We start from the raw sequence: 18226 nt of genomic DNA, 5'->3' as shown, positions 1-18226 counted from the left end.
ACTCGCAGGGGTGAAGGTTTCATGTCAGAGCTTCTTCAGCTATTTTTATATACATTCATATCACCCATCAAATAACAGTTTATTTTGAAACTGGTTATCATACTGGTAGTATACAACAAATGCTGTATATAGACACCTGATACTTCATGTGAAATTATGTTTTAATGTTTTATAAAAAATGTTTGACCAAAAAATTCAAACTACTATTTCCAACCTCAACAATAAAACCCTTCACTGAATAAATAATGTCATATTTTCATCTTTACTACAAAGAGTACTGTCCTTTACTGCATTATCTTGGACCGCTGTTCATTTAATTCTCCAAAAATAAGAACAGTAACGTAAGTTTGTGCAGATTGTGTTGCCTGAGAGTTGAAACACGGGGCAGGAAAATGTCTGCAAATGACTCGTTACTGCTCATAAAGTTTAATTAATGTGAGTGCATGGTAATACTGAAGGCAGCACAAGCGAGCACATGAACATTTTGATCAGGTTATCTCCTCTGAGGGGGGATATGTCCCCCACATCCTCAGTGGAGATCAGGCTCTTGCCTACTAGGCTTTGTAATAATTTGATTTTAGGTTTCGTTTAAGTTTGTTTTTGAATGATTTATTTATTGTTATCCTCCACCCTCCAGCTTGCTGGTGTGACCACAGAGGAACTGTGTCAGGTAGCTCCCAGTGCGACCCAGTCAGTGGAGACTGCTTCTGCAAGCGTCTCGTCACCGGACGCAGCTGTGACCAGTGTCTGGTAAGACTTTTCTTTTCTGGCTTGAAGATTTGGCCTGTTCATCTCTCTTTTTTTTTTTTTTTTTTTGACTACCTCAGTCACTTTATCATCCTGTGTTTGATACAATTCAAGTTGAACATAAGCATTGAATCTGATTTCTTAAGTCTGCTTGGCCTACTTTGCACTCCACACTCTGTCTCTTTCTCCTGTTTATCTCTCGCCCCCTCTGCCCAGCAGCAGCCCGGGATGTGAGGTGGTGAAGCTTCCTGCTATAATTCAACCTCTTGTCCCAAACCTACTCAGCCAGGAATAGTGTAGGCAGGAATGTGAGCTCCTTCCTGGGCTCTGTGTCTAAATTTAACCCAGGGATTTGAGGCTTGTCCGGTTGGTGTGGGTTACAGCAGGCCTAAAATGGTCAGGGCCTGGACGTGGTCCGAAAGCGGATCCTATCGTCCGTGTGAAGCCTCATTTTAGAAACAATAATGTCAACAAATCCTACTGAAGCAATATAACCAGAATAAATGTACATTTAATGTCATTACAGCGTTTCTCATGTTAGTGTTCCAAATAGCTTTCAAGCCTAACAGACTGGTGAGAAAAAGCCAGACCAGTATCACAGCAGATGGATGTGATACAGAATCCGATATAATACTAATGAAGAAACCACAAAATTTAGCAAAAGTAAAAAACACATCAGCCAAAACACAGTTAAGATAAAAAGCGAAATGCTGACTACAATAAAATCCAAGTTGTCAAGTCAGCTCTTTTTGAAAAAGACAATCGCACCCAAAGTGAGCTGAAGGGAAGGGGGCAGTAATGACATGACCTAAAGCTATGAATGTTGATTTATTGGATAAGAGAGCTGGATACAGTATGTGTGACTCACACACAGTCATGACAGTCAAACTGCTGTGGAAGTTCCCCTCAGTCTTTAATAGCATGGAGGGTGATGCATCATGTCTGTCTGGAGCTAACGGTCTGTCTGTCTGTTGGGTGGTTGTTCTGTCCTCCTGTGTCTGTCTGTCTGCCTGTCAATCACCCCGTCCTCTCTCTGTCCCTCTGCGTTTCTAGCCGGAGCACTGGGCGCTGAGCCACGACCTGAACGGCTGCAGAGGCTGCGAGTGTGACATCGGAGGAGCGCTGGACAATCAGTGAGTGGCGCTGTAGCTTCAGCCCGGAGTCATAAATCAAGTGCGAGGCTGTTACAAATTAGATTACACAGAGGTTTTTGTCTTTAAGACACAACATTCAGAAACTGATTACTGTCCCCGAAGTAGCAGCTGCAGCTTTGTACATTCAGATTCATTGGCCTCCATCTTTATTCTTGGAGCAGTAATTTGTTAAACCTCTTGATAAAGTTTAATTCATCTTCGGTTCCCTAAATTCAGACACCATGCATCAGTCACCCTGTCATAATGATAACAGCAACACAGGTCTGTCGGTCAGTCCACTATTTTAATCCAGACTGAACCATCTCATATCATACTCTACCATTTATTACCACTTCATAAACAGCGTGTGTGTGTGTGTGTGTGTGTGTGTGTGTGTGTGTGTGTGTGTGTGTGTGTGTGTGTGTGTGTGTGTATTCAGGTCTGCATTAAATAGTCATATTGTTTTTATATTCATGCTTATATTCATCCATTTTATACTTTACTATATATTTTGTGTGTAGTCTTATATATAAATATAAATATGCTGTGCAAATGTTTCTGCTGCCTGTTGATTTTATATCGCACAGCTGTGACATTAAAGGCATTCTCCTCTTTTCTATTCTATCTATTCTACTGTAAGATGAACTGTAATGACTCTAGTCTTCCCTTCACTTTTCATCTAGCGCCATCATCAGGTCAGAATCTACCAAATACCTGAAAAACTAAAGACAGTTCCATCAGCTTCAGCTGCACTTTTCCTTTACAGCAGTAATATGATCCAGTGTTAGCATGCTAACATGCTAAATGAAATGATGAACTTGGAGAGATCATCAGTTTGTTAGCATCGTCACTGTGTAGCATATTAGCAGGTTGATGTTAGCATTTAGCATGGCTGTAGATTTTTATTCTTGTTATAAGGAAGCAATGTTTTAAGTCACAACTTCAACCTCAGATTCAGAAGGGATTTACATGTAAAAGAAAGTGGAACAGTGATTGTTTACATCACTGATTAGGTGAAGCATCCGTCAGTGGCAGCTAAGCCATATAATATAAACTGTAGCAGTAACATAACGAAATGATTTGTCTTCTCTGCAGCTGCTCCATGGAGAGCGGTCAGTGTCGCTGCCGCAGTCACATGACAGGACGCCAGTGTACACAGGTGGAGTCCGGATATTACTTCATGGCTCTGGATCACTTCCTCTATGAGGCTGAGTTGGCCAAAATGGGACAGGTGAGCCATCATGTATTCTCTATCAACACACATTGGGCTTAAGTATGGAGACATAATTATAAATTAATGAATTAAAAATATATCTCAGGGTTGTATGCTGGAGACCAGGGAGCACCAGGCGGGTCGCCCCGCCTCCTGGACGGGCCTTGGGTTCGCCCGGGTGCCTGAGGGTGGCACTCTGGAGTTCCTCATCAGTGACATCCCCTTCTCCATGGAATATGACTTGCTTGTTCGCTACGAGGCGCAGGTGTGTGCGTTTATTATCTCTGCTGGTGGTAGAGTCCTCAGATCGAAATGAATCACTGAAAGGAATCGTTGAGAGTCTTGTGAAATATGTTTATTCTTTCTCTTGCTGGGAATTAGATGAGCAGATAGATACCACCCATATCTTTTCCAGGAGCTTGTTGACTGAATTTCTTATCCTGGATCAGTGACTCTCCGTTAGCTGCCTGTGACAACAAGACTCCAGAAAGTCACCAACATAATCCTTACATGCAAACATAAAACCACAACTTTTTACCCTTCTCTTTGTAGAGATATAATATATATTTTCAGGAAATAGACTTCCTATTTTCAGTTCAGGCAGCCATTACTTTGTAATTGTCCTCTTCCTCTTTTCATACTCATATTTCATGATCAGTAGCTTTTGGCCGCATATTAACCATACAACACTGATATTGTCCAGATGCCACGGGACTGGGAGGAGGTGCGGATAACAGTGATTCGTCCAGGACCAATTCCTACCAGCAGCCCCTGTGGAAACACCATCCCAGATGATGACAGACTCACTGTCTCGCTGCCAGCTGGAGCAAGGTCTGTGGCTCAAACACACACTCAAACATACTGTGCACAATCACTGAATATAAACTGTGTGCTGATTCTGTTCGCCCCAGGTTTGTGGTCCCTCATCAGCCTGTGTGTCTGGAGAGAGGTGTGACTTACAGCCTGCGCTTTGAGTTCACACGCTATCAGGATGCCAACAGTATCCTCAACGGAGCGGCCAACGCTATCGTCCTTGTGGACTCAGTGAGATTCATTTTCCATCTGAGTCACGAATAAATTGTAGTTTGTAGTCACACACATATTTATTTCCCTCCTCTCCTTTTCATAAATCCCTGTGGTTCTTCTCCAGATCGCCTTGATGCCACGTCACTCCTCCATGGAGATGTTCAACGCAGGCGATCCGGCCTCGAACACCAGGAGACAGACCTACGAGCGATACCGCTGCCACGAGGGGGCGAAGAGTGTGACCCGCCCACTGATGAGTGACACCTGTTCCAAGCTAATCACCAGCATGTCAGCCATCATAAATGACGGCGCTCTGCGTGAGTGAGAAAAGGGCTTATTAAAGTGCTTCTGAATGATGTTTGTGTTGTTTACAGCGCAGGAGGCTGCAGGGTCACATGATCCTTTCCCTGACGTCTGACTACCGTTAGAGGTTTATGGGATCAGTGAAGTTAACATTATTAATTATATTTTTTTTCATGTATTTGTTCACTGATGCTTTTCTCCTCTGCATTAGCATCAACTTGATATTAGAAGATATGGTATTTATTTATTTATTTATTGTGTTTCAAACACTCAGCAAAGACTGTTAGTAATTTACCTGGAGCCAGAAAGATAAGTTCCACACTGATAAACAGTTCTTCGATTCAAACAGAGGCTCTTAAAAGCTGAGCCCCATCAGCACTCTGTAGGTTAGTCCATGTCATGATTCAAGTCATGGAGTAATGTATGGAGTGCTGTGGTTACAGAAACACACACTGTGAGTTTTAACGGTCTGGTCGTTTACTGTCACCACAACCAGACCCATGAAAGACATGAAGGAGCTAATGCTAGCTGGACTCCCTCCTTTGTATAATGCAGGACCAATAGTTAGTAACACCTCTGGGGAATGGTTGAAAATTGTTGAAAATGTCTCAGTGTTCCTGGACATACAGTAGTGCAGCCAATAGCATAGCACAGATGTTGGTAGCATGTTTCTTAACAACACTGGGTCTCAGTTTAAGAGGCTTAAGGTTTAGATGCTTCCTCCACAATTACAATCGACACATTTAAAACTAGGCACAATATATTTTCTTACACAAACAGTGAGGAGAATTGAAATTTCAGTTTGACTTTAAGCTGTGAAGGTAATAGTAATTATTCATACAGATATTTTCAGTCGTCAGCCTTTCTTGGTTCCTGGACGGTGTCAATGTGCAGGATGTTCACAGGTGTTAGGTTTCAGTGACTTGATGCCTGTTTTTCTCTGTCTTCCTCCAGCTTGTAATTGCGACCCTCAGGGGTCCGTCAGCTCCATGTGTGACGTCCGCGGGGGTCAGTGTCGCTGCAAGCCCAATGTGATTGGCCGACGCTGTGACCAGTGTGCTCCGGGAACTTACGGCTTTGGGCCTTCAGGCTGCGTGGGTGAGAAACCCAGATACAGCTGTAGTTTTAAAACTCGGCGCCTTTTCAGTTTCACTTGAAACCAAGACCTGTTTAGGTTGCATATTGTTTGATGTAACATAACAACACTTTCCATATTTTTACACTCAGTTTATTTGTTTTTTCCTTCGTATGTTTAAACCCTCCATGGAAGGTCTCAGTAAGGCCTTTGCTAAGGTTCAGACATGCAAAACTAATAAAGCAATTTCACAGAATTCTTGGAGCTCAAATGTGACTATTTATGCTCCGTTTTATTCTTATATTTTATTCTCTCATTTTATCTTTAATTCTGTTACCAACATAAGTCTGAGGAGTATGCTGAGTTTCCATATTCAGTCATGTGCGTTCATTTTGATGAGTTAGCATCTACGCTTCTGGCGCCCTCTACTGTCTCTCAGTGCACAACAGCAAGTTCAAAATGAATTAAAATTCATTTGTAAAAATTCATTCATTCAGTATTTATTTTCTATCCCTCTTTCCTTTTTCTCCCTTTGATTCCTTCGCGTCTTCACTTCATCTCCTCCCATCATCCTCTCCTCCTTCCTAAACCTCCGTCTGTCCAGCCTGCGGTTGCAGCTTGGAGGGATCTGTGACTCGACTCTGTGACAAGTTCACTGGTCAGTGCCAGTGCCGTCCGGGAGCGTTTGGTCAGCGCTGCGACGGATGCCAGGCGGGTCACTGGGGCTTCCCCAGCTGCCGGCCGTGCCAGTGTAATGGACACGCAGACCAGTGTGACCAGAGGAATGGAGCCTGCATCAACTGCAGGGACAACACAGGAGGAGACAAGTGTGACAGGTGACGATCGAAGTATGAGGCTGATGGAGCTGCATGGGATCATGTGTAAACATAAGATACTGGTTTGGTTTGGTTAATGTGTTATGTGTTATGTGTATGTTAGTTCTGTAATAAACAACATACACATAACACACATGAGATGAGATAAATACATGTTTTGTGTAGAACTGGAGCATCACAATAACAGCACAGGCTGCTGATCTTCTGCTACATACAGATTTAAGTGAAACTTGTGACATGCAGAGTTAATTTAAGAAGGTGTTACTCATTATACAAATATTAATTTGTTTCTCACATCATCTGGTTCTGTTCCAACTTTTAGATCCTGTACATTTGAAATCATCACTCAAACATCAGTAAATAAACTGTTTCCTTGCCAATTAGGCATTTATACACATTAACATTATTGTACTGTACTTAAATTGACTTTTTTACCGTGATAAAAAAAGTGTAATCTTAGTATAACATTTTCTTTCAACCAACTTTGAAACTTTGAAAGTTTTTAGACAGGTGTTAGTTGACTCATTTTTAAGCTATATGGATATGAGAAAACTAACACTTGAGTATTACTCAGTTAAAACAGTATCACCTGTAACTGTGCTGTTTACCTGAGCTAACTCATTTGTCATCTCTGTAGGTGTGCCAATGGTTACTATGGTAATCCAATTCTGGGCATAGCATCCAGCGGTCAATGTCGTCCGTGCCCCTGTCCGGACGGGCCCAACAGTGGCCGTCACTTTGCTGCATCTTGTTACCAGGACAACCGTAACAGACAAATTATCTGCAACTGTAACCAGGGCTACACAGGTAAACTTCAGATTATCATTGTAATATTTCTCTGTTTCTATTATCTCCATCTTTCTTTCCTGTTCCACCGATGCTTGATGTTTCCCCTGTTCATCATCAGCAGGAGACGCTGATAACTGATTGATTTTCTCCAGAACCAGTGACCCGTTGAAAACCCGTCAAACCTCTTCCACACCTGAACAGATGCATGAGAATGCTGCTTCATGGTGCTACTCTTGATGATGCACATTGTTTCAGTGTTTGAGCTCTCAAACATTTAATACAAAACCTTATTGGAGTCAAAGAATTGTTTCTGTGATGTGGCACCACAGGCCTCACTTAAAGCTGAAAGATAGATTTTATATATAAAAAAAAGAAAAAGCAAATAATGACATTTCACCTCACTTTGTTTTAGCTGATGTTACAGTAAAGATAATCTCAGTGGTTGATAACTCCAATCTTATAAAGGATGCAACTCAAATGAGGTAAGAATGATTTTTGTCAGCAGGCTCTGGTGAATGGTAACCTGTGTTATTTCCTCCCTCCCCTGTATTACTGTCGCAGGGATTGTTAAACGCTCCGGGGTGACCATTTTTAAGCGTGAGTAATTATGGTTGACCCCAGTCCCTTCCCCTCCTCCTCCTCCTCCTCCTCCCCCTCCCTCTCCATTTTCCACCAACCCTCCACTTTACCGATCCTACTCATGCATGGCTTCAGCACCTCTCCCGTCAGCGGTGCTGTGCCACAGTGCACTCCTGCCCATAATGTCAAACATTTTCAAATGACATGCCTCTCTGTGACTCTCTGTGTTTTACATGACACTAAAGGGTGAAGTAAGTGTCCATAAAATGATATGAAAATGGTTTTACAAGTGGTTAAATGATTTCAAAACAAGATTTGAACCAGGTCTGTTCATCTTTATCTGAAGGTGTGGTTGAGAGCTCAGTTCATAGAATAGATATATATACTGATATATTCACAGCCGAGACCTTCACACTGATGTCACTTCTTTATCCAGTCTGGCTTCTTTTCAGATGAGGCACAATGGATGCCACTGACCCTCAGGTCTTCACTGTATCATTTTGACCTGTCTGTTAGATTAAGCAACCAGGCGCTGACTTTCAAAAGTACAGGAAACTGGATGTAGTTCACCTGAAAAATTCCCTTTGCTCCTTCTCTTTCCATCCTGCCCTCCATTCAACTCTCCCTTTTTTTGAATTGTCCCTGTACTTCAACCTTTGCTCTTTGCTTTACCTCCCTCCACCTTCTCATTCTTTCTATCTCTAACTTCCTCCTATTCCTGCTAGAGCCAAATATGTACCATATATACCATATGTGTATATGTGTGTGTGTAAGCAGTAGTGCAGTGCAGATGCAGCCAAACATAATGCACAAACAGCGTGGGATAATATTGTGTAAACCAGGAGGTGTCTGTAATGCTTACGTTGGTCTCTGTGGAGTTTCCTCATGTCAAAAACTTGAAATTTAAATGACTGCTGACTAATAGTCTGTTATCATGTAGTATATAATAACGTGTTACATATAATCCACTGAGGGTGTGATGGCAAACACAGTTAACTAATGAGAGCTGGTTAATCAAACCTCACTGAGTGATGATGAGTAACAAACTGATTTTTAGCAACATACTGTATTAATATAATAATGTTCACGCTTTGCAGAGATGGTTTAAGCCAAGTCTTGGACACACATGTTTTTTTTCAATGGACATGTCCATTAAAAACATTTAAGTCCCAGTCTGGGATTTGGCTAAATCTTGTTGTATGAGGAGGGGCCTCATTACTTTTGAGTACCTGTTGAGTCTACTGCTGTAAATTCACACTTCCTGCTTCCTGCTGTTTTGTACACTTCACCTGTTCTTATTACAGATATATTTCAATTAAAATAAAAGTAGTTATGCTGTTATCATACCTCGTTCCACTGCTCTGTTCTCACTATAACTTTTTACGCTCTTTTCTATTTGCTTTCCCCCCCCCCCCAAACATAGGTGCTCGATGTGACGAATGTGCCCCGGGTTATTATGGCAACCCCTCCCAGCCTGGAGGGCGCTGCCAGCCGTGCCAGTGCAACAACAACATAGACATGTCAGACGTCGATGCATGCGACAGGCAGACTGGAGAGTGCAGGAAGTGCCTCTACAACACCGAAGGCCCCAACTGTGGCATCTGCAAGAGCGGTTACTTCGGGGATGCTTCCCGACGCAACTGCAGGAGTGAGTAACATGTTCCACGAAAAATGTCTACAAAAAGATAAAGCAGTGACTTACATGTTAATATTGTATCATGATGATGGCATGTATTTTTTTTTGCCCCTCAGAGTGCACATGTAACTTCCTGGGTACTGAACGCAGCCAGTGTATGGAGCGTGAGGACTGTGTGTGCCAGCGCGCCACAGGCCAGTGCCAGTGTCTGCCACACGTCATAGGTCTGACATGTGACCACTGCGCCCCCAACCACTGGAACATGGCCAGCGGGAGGGGCTGTGAATCCTGTGGGTGCGACCCCAACAACTCTGTCACCTCCTCATGTAATGAGGTATGGGACTGTTGGTCCTCTGAACACATTGTATTCAGTTTGTGAATACGTACAAATCCTGATTGACACAAACAGAACTGATGTGATTTTCTCACTCTCTATCTTGCAGTTTACCGGCCAGTGTCAATGTCGAGACGGCTTTGGAGGGAAGACCTGCACAGACTGTCAGGAGAACTACTGGGGAGACCCCAGGACACAGTGCAGAGGTTAGAAACATCAAGACTCGCATGTTTTTAGGACATGGTACAGTCGATGTTATGAACATAAAGAAAAGATGACAGGATTCAATGCAAATGTGAAGCGCTCTTGCTGCTCGGGCAGAGAGATGGTTGCAGACAGCTCATCTCTGAACAGTGCAAAAAGCATTGTATGCAAAGAGGCTTATTTCAACAAACACTTAAACCCAGTAAACCCAGTACAACAACCTTGGGATCACTTGAAATATTAGATTTATGATGTACTATATGTATTTACAATTTAGGTTTGCATGGAAAACGTCTGCTGAGAACAGTAACACGACTGCACAGTGAAATCCATGAGGTTTTTAGTGAAACTGACAACAACTGTGGCCTTACAGTGGCATTATAATCAATAAAAGACACACACACTTTTTTGCATTTCACACTGACATAGAAGTGCAAACAAATTTGATTTTTATTTCATTATAAACAAGGTCCCTTTGTTCCACATTCACTGTACGCTCCCTCCTTCTGTTTTTTTGCCCCCTCCAGCTTGTGACTGTGACTGGCGTGGCATTGAAACCTCTCAGTGCAACCGCGTGACGGGCCACTGCGTTTGCCAGCAGGGGGTGTCAGGTGTTCGCTGTGATCAGTGTGCCAGAGGCTTCTCTGGCCAGTTCCCCAACTGTCAGCCCTGTCACCAGTGCTTTGGGGACTGGGATCGCATTGTGCAGGTGCGGTTGAGAACAGAGGGTGTAATCTTTATTGAGTTATAGGAATGCCATAAAACATAATACATCTGTAAAAGAATAAGAAAATAAATGTGGAAATATAATGAGGAATAAATAAAATATACGAATAGTAAGACAAAAATAAAAGAATAGTTATAAGCATTTAAATTTATTATTTTATTTATTTATTTATATACTGTATATATATATATATATATATATATAAAAAATTGTTTTACATATATATATTTTACATATATATATATATATATGTCAAATGTTATTTATGTTTGTTTTATTTTATTCCTTTTATTTTTTATTTTTCCCAATTGCTTTTGCTGTCATGTCTGGCACTCCGCAATATTTGCCACACCATCCTCTAAACATAGTTCAATTCAAAACTTTCATCCACATACTGTGCACGTGTTAAAGGAACTTGCTGGAGAGGATAAAAGTGGATAACAGCAGCAGAACATGTGAAATACTGAATAGGTCAGTTTATAATCTTACTTTTCACATTGTTGTCTCATTTCCAGGACCTGGCAGTGCGTACCAAGGCTCTGGCAGAGCGTGCCCATGAGATTCAGACCACTGGGCTTACTGGGGCCTATGAAAAGGCCTTCAGAGACCTGGAGGAGAAACTGGCACAAGCTCAGGGAATTGTTAACGCACGCAATGCCACCGCTGCAGCCGTAGCTACCCTAATGGAGCTTATTGAAGATCTTAGGTACAGGCTGTTACATTCCACTGCATTTTAACTGTTCTCTATGTAAACATATTCATCTCCAGTCATTTTCTCTGTCCACAGATTTATTCAGTTTTGTCCCAGAAAGTGAATTTTCAATCATATCAGTGTCACGGTTTAGATTCCCCAACGACTGCTTGTCTCGTCCCACAGAGCGCAGATCAGTGATACCACTGACACCCTGAACCGCCTGGAAGGAGACCTAACCATCGTACAGGACAGCAACTCTGAGGCAAGCAAGGAGCTGAGTGCTCTGGAGAGAGAGGCTAAAGAACTAAACCTCACTTCAGAGCAGCTACACCGCCAGCTGGATATCCTCAAGAACTCCAACTTCCTAGGTGAGAGGACGGGGAGTATAGAGTTGTTTCCTTTAACTGCCCATAGTTTCATTTCATTTAAACTTTGTCTTCCTATTTCCATCCCTGAGTCAAGAATCCATAGTCCCGAACAATCCTCAGACTTACTCCAACATTTCTTTGAGTCGATGCAGCACTTGAAAATGTACTTGTCTCTGCCCCCCCCCCCCTCCTCCAGGTGCGTATGACAGCATCCGTAGCTCCTACAACAAGTCTTGTGATGCTGAGCGGCGTGCCAACGAATCAACAACCACCAGGCCCAGCACAGTCAGTCAATCAGCGGACACCCGCCGCCGCACCGAGCGCCTTATCAACGCCAAGAAGGACGACTTCAACCGTAAAAACGCAGCCAACAAACGTGCGCTGGGAGACCTGAACACCAAGGCACAGGGCCTGGACATGAAGAAGATCAATGAGAAGGTTTGATCTTATTCTTTAATCTTTGTAGCAGCCCGATTGAAATATGATGTGATCCATGTATACAGAGATTAGATTTGCCACCAAGAACTTGCACTGAAGTAATTACAGAAGTGGTTAAATTGACGGACAGATGAGAAAAAGTCGCATTGTGGAGTTGTGAGGACAGCAGAGGAGTGATTATAAATAATGCTTATAATATCCACACAAATACTACCACATGTATACCTGTCCCAACAGGTGTGTGGTGCCCCGGGTGATGCTCCCTGTGCCGAAAGCCCTTGTGGGGGTGCGGGTTGCCGTGACGATGAGGGAAACCGTCACTGCGGAGGCCTGAACTGCAATGGCGCTGTGGCAGTAGCTGACAATGCGCTGGAGAGAGCCAGACACGCAGAGAAGGAGCTGAACAAAGCTATGGGAGAGGTGGAGGGACTCTTTACTAAGGTATGTGCTACAGCCACTGAGAACAGTTAGACTTTTAGACTTCAGCTGTTTCAGATATATAGCAGTGCAGCTGCATTCTGGGAAATATGTGCACTTAGACAAAATAGATTTGAGTGAAAAAGGACACAATAAAAAAATCTTCTTTGGACTGTTAAGTAACTAAAGGTGAAGAGAAGATAAGATAGCAGCTATGGTGAATGAGTTCCATCTGTTAGCCCTTTGTGTCTTCTATCAGCATTTCCTCCTTTCCCTTCAGGTGGCAGAGGCCAAGACCAAGGCAGAGGAGGCCAAAGGTAAAGCCCAGGCAGCTCTGGACAAAGCCACAGCCACCAAAAACAAAGTGGAGCGCTCCAACAATGACCTGAGAGACCTCATCAAACAGATCAGAGAATTCCTCACCCGTGAGTCTTCGATAAGTTCCATTTCATAAGCTTACTAACAACACATGTAAGAATCATGTCGCCTGTTAATCGACCCATCTGTTTCTCATATCCATCACAGAGGAAGGAGCAGATCCAGACAGTATTGAGGCAGTGGCGAACCGCGTTCTGGAGCTCTCCATCCCTGCCTCGCCCCTCCAGATCAGGCATCTTGCTGATGAAATCAAAGAGCGGGTTCGCAGCCTTTCGAATGTTGACGCCATCCTGCAGCAGACGCAGGACGATGTCCGCAAGGCCGAGCGACTGCTGCTGGACGCCAAGAGGGCGAGGTAGTTAGAACAGAGTCAGACTTTAAAACAAATGCATTGGTTTAGGAATAGAGTATTCTGTGTTTATTTCATCCTCTCTAAAGTCACAGCTTTTCCCTATCACTGTGTTGTTGTTGTTAAGGCATCGTGCTGAGGGGGTAAAGACCACAGCGGAGACAGTGAAACAGGCCTTGGTGGATGCTAAGACTGCCCAGACATCAGCAGAGAAGGCCATAGCAAAAGCCAAAGCTGACATTGACATGACGGAGGCCCGACTGGCACAGGTAAACCCCCAAAAACCTGAAACACAACACCCTGTTCGAGAGTCACATCGCAGTACAATACATTTTCAGTTTTAGCTTTAAAAACCTTGAGTGGAAATGAGTGAAACTTGGGGGGGGGAGTCTTTAGTAAGTAAACTGTGGTGTAGATGAAGCTACTCACAAGCATCTACTTAAGAGTCATAGAAAAATAGCAGCAGATGAAAACATCAGATCTGTCTGTGTGAAACAATGAAGAGACTGAAACTTTTCTCGAATTAGTACATCAAAGAAAAAACTGAAATGTTTCCATCATATTTTCTACACTGTTGTTCATCAGTTGAGGTTTGACTGGAGCTTTTAATTACCTTATCTCATTATGACCTCTTCTTCTGCAGAGGTCTAACGGCACTCAACTGGAAAATTGGCACCACAACTGTTTATGCAACTGTTTATCTTGACGTGTTCAACTCCTAATATTCACATGAATTAATTTGTTAACTAATTGAAACACATTAATTTGCATTTTGTTTTGCTGATTTTCTGGAAGCTGGCCAGGTGGTCAGATTTTTCTTGCAGAACATTTTCTTCACTGGACCAAAAAATAAATCATCAGTTTTTATGTGATCATGTACCGAACCTGTTGCCATCCCCGGAGCCAGATATCTTCTTTAGGAGTTGGTGGAGAGTAAAACAGATGTTAAAATAGCATAAAGTAGCAGTAGTATTTTGCCTTTCAAATGAAAGCTTAGGTTGCTCCCGTAGACTGTAAATAAAGTTTCCGAAGAGCGGTTTTGAAGCTCAAAGTGGGCTGCTCTGCTGTCGCCATCTCGACCTCCCGGGTAATCCAAAAATGGGCAGAGGAGGGGAGTGTGTGTGGAGCCAACACTTCTGTGAATTCATACGTTCACCTACGTGTCACGCAAAGCGGCCTCACCCTCAGTCATGCATAACTATTACTAGTATTATATATTTAAGAGTTATATAAAAAGTTGAAGTTGGAGCAGGAAATTAGCTCTAGAGACCAAAACCATTTATTGTACCAGGCTGTAAACATGTTTATTTCTATGGGGATTGACTCACTTTTGGTGTGAAAAAATCTGTGATTCCTCTAAAATACTGTGCGTTCAGAACACACACACACACACACGGGTTATTTCATCAACATTTAGGACTCTGCTTTTCTTTTTTAAATCAGACCTTGGCTCATAACGACCACACAAACCTTGTAATGATGTTGTTTCAGAAGGATCAGAATACACTTTGCTTGTGCGTGCTCTCCTTAGATCGAGTCAGAGACGTACAACAGTGAGAAGGACCTGAATGATGCCATGGATCGCCTGGGCACACTGGGACAGGAGATCAATGCCCTGAAGACCAAACGTGCCAACAACAGCATGGCAGCGGCCCGAGCCGAGGAGACAGCCACCATGGCACGAGACAAGGCCAACGAAGCCAAGCAGGTGTGTGTGTGTGTGTGTGTGTGTGTGTGTCTCATTAAAAGTGTATACGGCTATTATAGAAAACCCTTCTTCCTGTCTTGATGCCCAGATTCTAGATGGCCAGCTGACAGATAAATACCATGAAGTGCAGCAGCGGGTTGACACCAAGGCCAAAGCTGTGCAGGACGCCAAGAAAAGGGCTGAGAGCCTCAGAGATGAAGCAAAGGAACTACTGAGAGACGCCCAGAACAAGCTGCAGAGACTAGCAGGTACTTAATAACATCTGTGTGTGTCTCTGTGTGTGTGTGTTTATGTGTCTATGACGACAGATACAGAGGTTTAAGGGGAGTGGATGTGTTTGTTGGAAGGACATTATGGGTTTTTTTAATTTGAGAGAAAACCCATTAAATCTCTTTTACAACATTGAAAGTGACGATACTTACAGTCTCGGCGTTGTGTAGAAGACAGTGTTGAAGGAACAGCTGGCAGTTGACTGGTTGACTCCAACGAGGAGACACAGACAGGCCCGGTCTAAAGAAACCTATTCAGTCCAAAAGAAAACCATAATCATAGGAAACTGAAAATACTAATGAGTGAACTGTAGCCCAGTTCAGTAACCATTATAAATATGAATTAATACACATAGATAATCATTCTGTAAGTCAATATAGTTACTTTCTCTCTCAGATAGGATCTACATTAATATATTAATATTTATAGATTTTCATTCGACAGTCACACACTCACCTGGGGGATAGAAGCCCGCCCGGTCTGGCTTGTTGCCCTGGTAATAGACTTTATATAGTTGCATTATTACCTTGGATACTGTGTAACCTACCGCTAAATATGAGATACAAATGACAAACATGAACACTTTACAACAAACAAATAAAGATAAAATTGCAAGAATTAATTTTATATTATAAGATTTTGCAATTATATATATATATATAGTAACCATTTAAAGGTTTTTAATGTTACATGCCAGAGGCCCATGTTACACCAGCACCACATGCTATTGCCTGGCCTGTGTAACCACTCCTGATATTCCCTGTTGTCACAGAGCTGGAAAAAAACTATGAGGAGAACCAGAGGAGGTTGGAGGGGAAAGCTCGCCAGCTGGACGGCTTGGAGGACAAAATGAGAGCCATCCTCAATGACATCAACAAACAGATCCAGATCTACAACACGTGCCAGTAACTCACCTCTACATGTCGTATGGAAACGGGTCCATCATTGTGTTGTTCTGCCATTTCCTTCACATACAGAAAACTGTCAACGGACTTTGAGGAAATAAAAAAAAAAGAGAAAGCTGGGGTAGTTATTTTATCACACAGCAAGTGAATTTGCATATTTATGGTCCAAATTGTCTTGTGACTATTTAAAAATTGTTGCTACCATATTGAGATATATGAACATACCCATGACTGAATATCTATCTATATATAGATATATCTATATATATTTATCTATATATAGATATATATATAAAAATCTATTAAATTTGTATTTTGAATTTGAAAAACAAAAATTAAGTTTTAGAAAAGTCAGTAATACATACATTTGGGTGAAAATAATGATTTGAAAAGAAGCTGTAGTTTAAATGTTTATTGTTTGGGTTTTTTCTTCTTCTTACATTGAGTGACAGCTGTATAATCACTACGTCATTATTATTTTCTCCAGTTTTTCTATGAACTCTGTTACTACTGGAAGTATTCTGAGCTGTGCTCATCACAAGGGGACGTCATTTAAATTGCACTAGACTGTCTTTTTGCAGCAGGAAACACAACAACCTTTGGGTGCATGAGGACATAACATCAGAGTGACAATCTGTTCAAATTTATTTTTTGGTACAAATCATTACAAATATTTTAATTTGTTGTATTTTCAAATAAGCCACAAAACAGAGACAAGTGTATAGATGCTGGAGTCTAGTCTCTGCGTAGCTTTGAGCACATGGCTTTTCAGTGAGGATTAAGAGATGAACTGGGTTATCGCATTCATGTGGATTTTATATTTAGGATCTTCAGATAAAAATTACACCTACTCTGGTGCTAGGAATTGTTTTTGAATCACATCTTGCCTTTATACAAATAAGAGGGAAACAAATGGTATGATCTGGCCATTTTGTGTGGAAAATGAAATGAACTGTTTGACTTGCTAAGCCAAGAGATAAAAACCTGCCCACAACCACCTCTGCCTGCAGTAGGAGGATGGCTGTACATTGGTAGTATAGAAATAATGTAGAGAGCAGTGTAAGCTAACAGCGTATACAGTATGTTAGCAGCACGACTCAGAAAGACATGGTGGTTTAGCTGAGTCTGACGTGTTCTGAAGAGGTCGCTGTACAGAGGATAAACCAGTGTGATTTAAGTTTGATTTAGCTTTTCTTGCTAAAAAGCTAGATGAGAAGATTCATACCACGTTCAAAATGAAGCTGGATCCAGGAGATGGTTGTCTTAGCTTATCATAAAGACTGAAGACAGGGAGAAACAGCTAGCCTGGCAATGTCCACAGCTAAACAATCAGCCTACCAGCGCCTGTCAAACTCACTAATGAACACATTCGCCAGGAAAGACTTGAGCAAGACACTGTTCCTGGCCAAGAAATAGATTAACTATTCCTTTACCGGGATTCATTTTGTGAATGCCAAACCCATGATCCACAGATTGAGTGTTTTGATTATGAAATATACTGTGATGGGATATTTACAAGCTGCAGCAATTGTTGCGTCACTGACACGACATAGTATTCTACAGTATGTACAGTGTTGAATTGTGCCTTATACTGTGCCAGTATCTTGGACATTTACTCATGTAGTGTTTGCATGACAATGTGTGTTTTAGGAAACATAACAAACCAAAAAACTAACTTGGTTCACATATTTTCCCCCAGCCTGCCTATCAGCCGGCAGCTACGTGATTTTGATAACTAACTGCCAAAGCAAAAAAAAAAAAAAAACAACCAAAAAAGAATTTTGTGTAAAGTTTTACACTGTACAGTTTTGTGAATAAAGCTTAAATGACTTAACATTTCTCTTTGTTGTAGTAACTTCTTTGAGCATCACCATCATCAGTTAGAATTCAGATCACACTTTCTGATCATATGAAAAGTTTCTATGCTTGACACTCTCCCATTTTGTGACCTTGCTGTCTTGTGGTCTGAATGTGTATGTGTTCACCCTGCAGGGTCTGCAGGTCTATAAGATGTTGCATTTCTATTTTTGTGTTCTGCACGGGTGCTATGGTGTACTGTTGTAAGACCTTGATGTGCCCTTTGGCAGAATCTGCATC

At 42.0% G+C, this 18226-nt stretch overlaps 1 protein-coding gene across 2 annotated transcripts in view; it reads left to right on the top strand.

The window, feature by feature from the left end:
* lamb2 (laminin subunit beta 2) overlaps positions 1–16404 on the top strand; it is a 43091-nt gene extending 26687 nt beyond the window's left edge. The window contains exons 12-36 of one of the 2 annotated variants that reach the window (XM_022762917.1): positions 638–750; positions 1801–1880; positions 2976–3111; positions 3200–3358; positions 3797–3924; positions 4005–4137; positions 4244–4436; positions 5377–5520; positions 6102–6333; positions 6971–7140; positions 7684–7719; positions 9125–9349; positions 9454–9671; positions 9781–9877; positions 10403–10584; positions 11118–11308; positions 11480–11664; positions 11861–12102; positions 12340–12543; positions 12800–12944; positions 13045–13252; positions 13374–13515; positions 14778–14954; positions 15043–15202; positions 15997–16404. In XM_022762917.1, coding sequence (XP_022618638.1) covers positions 638–750; positions 1801–1880; positions 2976–3111; positions 3200–3358; positions 3797–3924; positions 4005–4137; positions 4244–4436; positions 5377–5520; positions 6102–6333; positions 6971–7140; positions 7684–7719; positions 9125–9349; positions 9454–9671; positions 9781–9877; positions 10403–10584; positions 11118–11308; positions 11480–11664; positions 11861–12102; positions 12340–12543; positions 12800–12944; positions 13045–13252; positions 13374–13515; positions 14778–14954; positions 15043–15202; positions 15997–16133 — 4037 coding nt within the window. In that variant the 3' untranslated portion in view covers positions 16134–16404. The remainder of the gene's footprint in view (positions 1–637; positions 751–1800; positions 1881–2975; positions 3112–3199; positions 3359–3796; positions 3925–4004; positions 4138–4243; positions 4437–5376; positions 5521–6101; positions 6334–6970; positions 7141–7683; positions 7720–9124; positions 9350–9453; positions 9672–9780; positions 9878–10402; positions 10585–11117; positions 11309–11479; positions 11665–11860; positions 12103–12339; positions 12544–12799; positions 12945–13044; positions 13253–13373; positions 13516–14777; positions 14955–15042; positions 15203–15996) is intronic. The other variant, XM_022762918.1, reaches the window with a different exon arrangement.
* The last annotated feature ends 1822 nt before the right edge of the window (positions 16405–18226 follow it).

Source organism: Seriola dumerili, unplaced genomic scaffold, assembly GCF_002260705.1.
Source record: "Seriola dumerili isolate Sdu_G_001 unplaced genomic scaffold, Sdu_1.0 BDQW01000454.1, whole genome shotgun sequence".
Classification (NCBI taxonomy): domain Eukaryota; kingdom Metazoa; phylum Chordata; class Actinopteri; order Carangiformes; family Carangidae; genus Seriola; species Seriola dumerili.
Note: the sequence above shows the minus strand (reverse complement) of the source record. Positions and strands in the feature narration are given on the sequence as shown.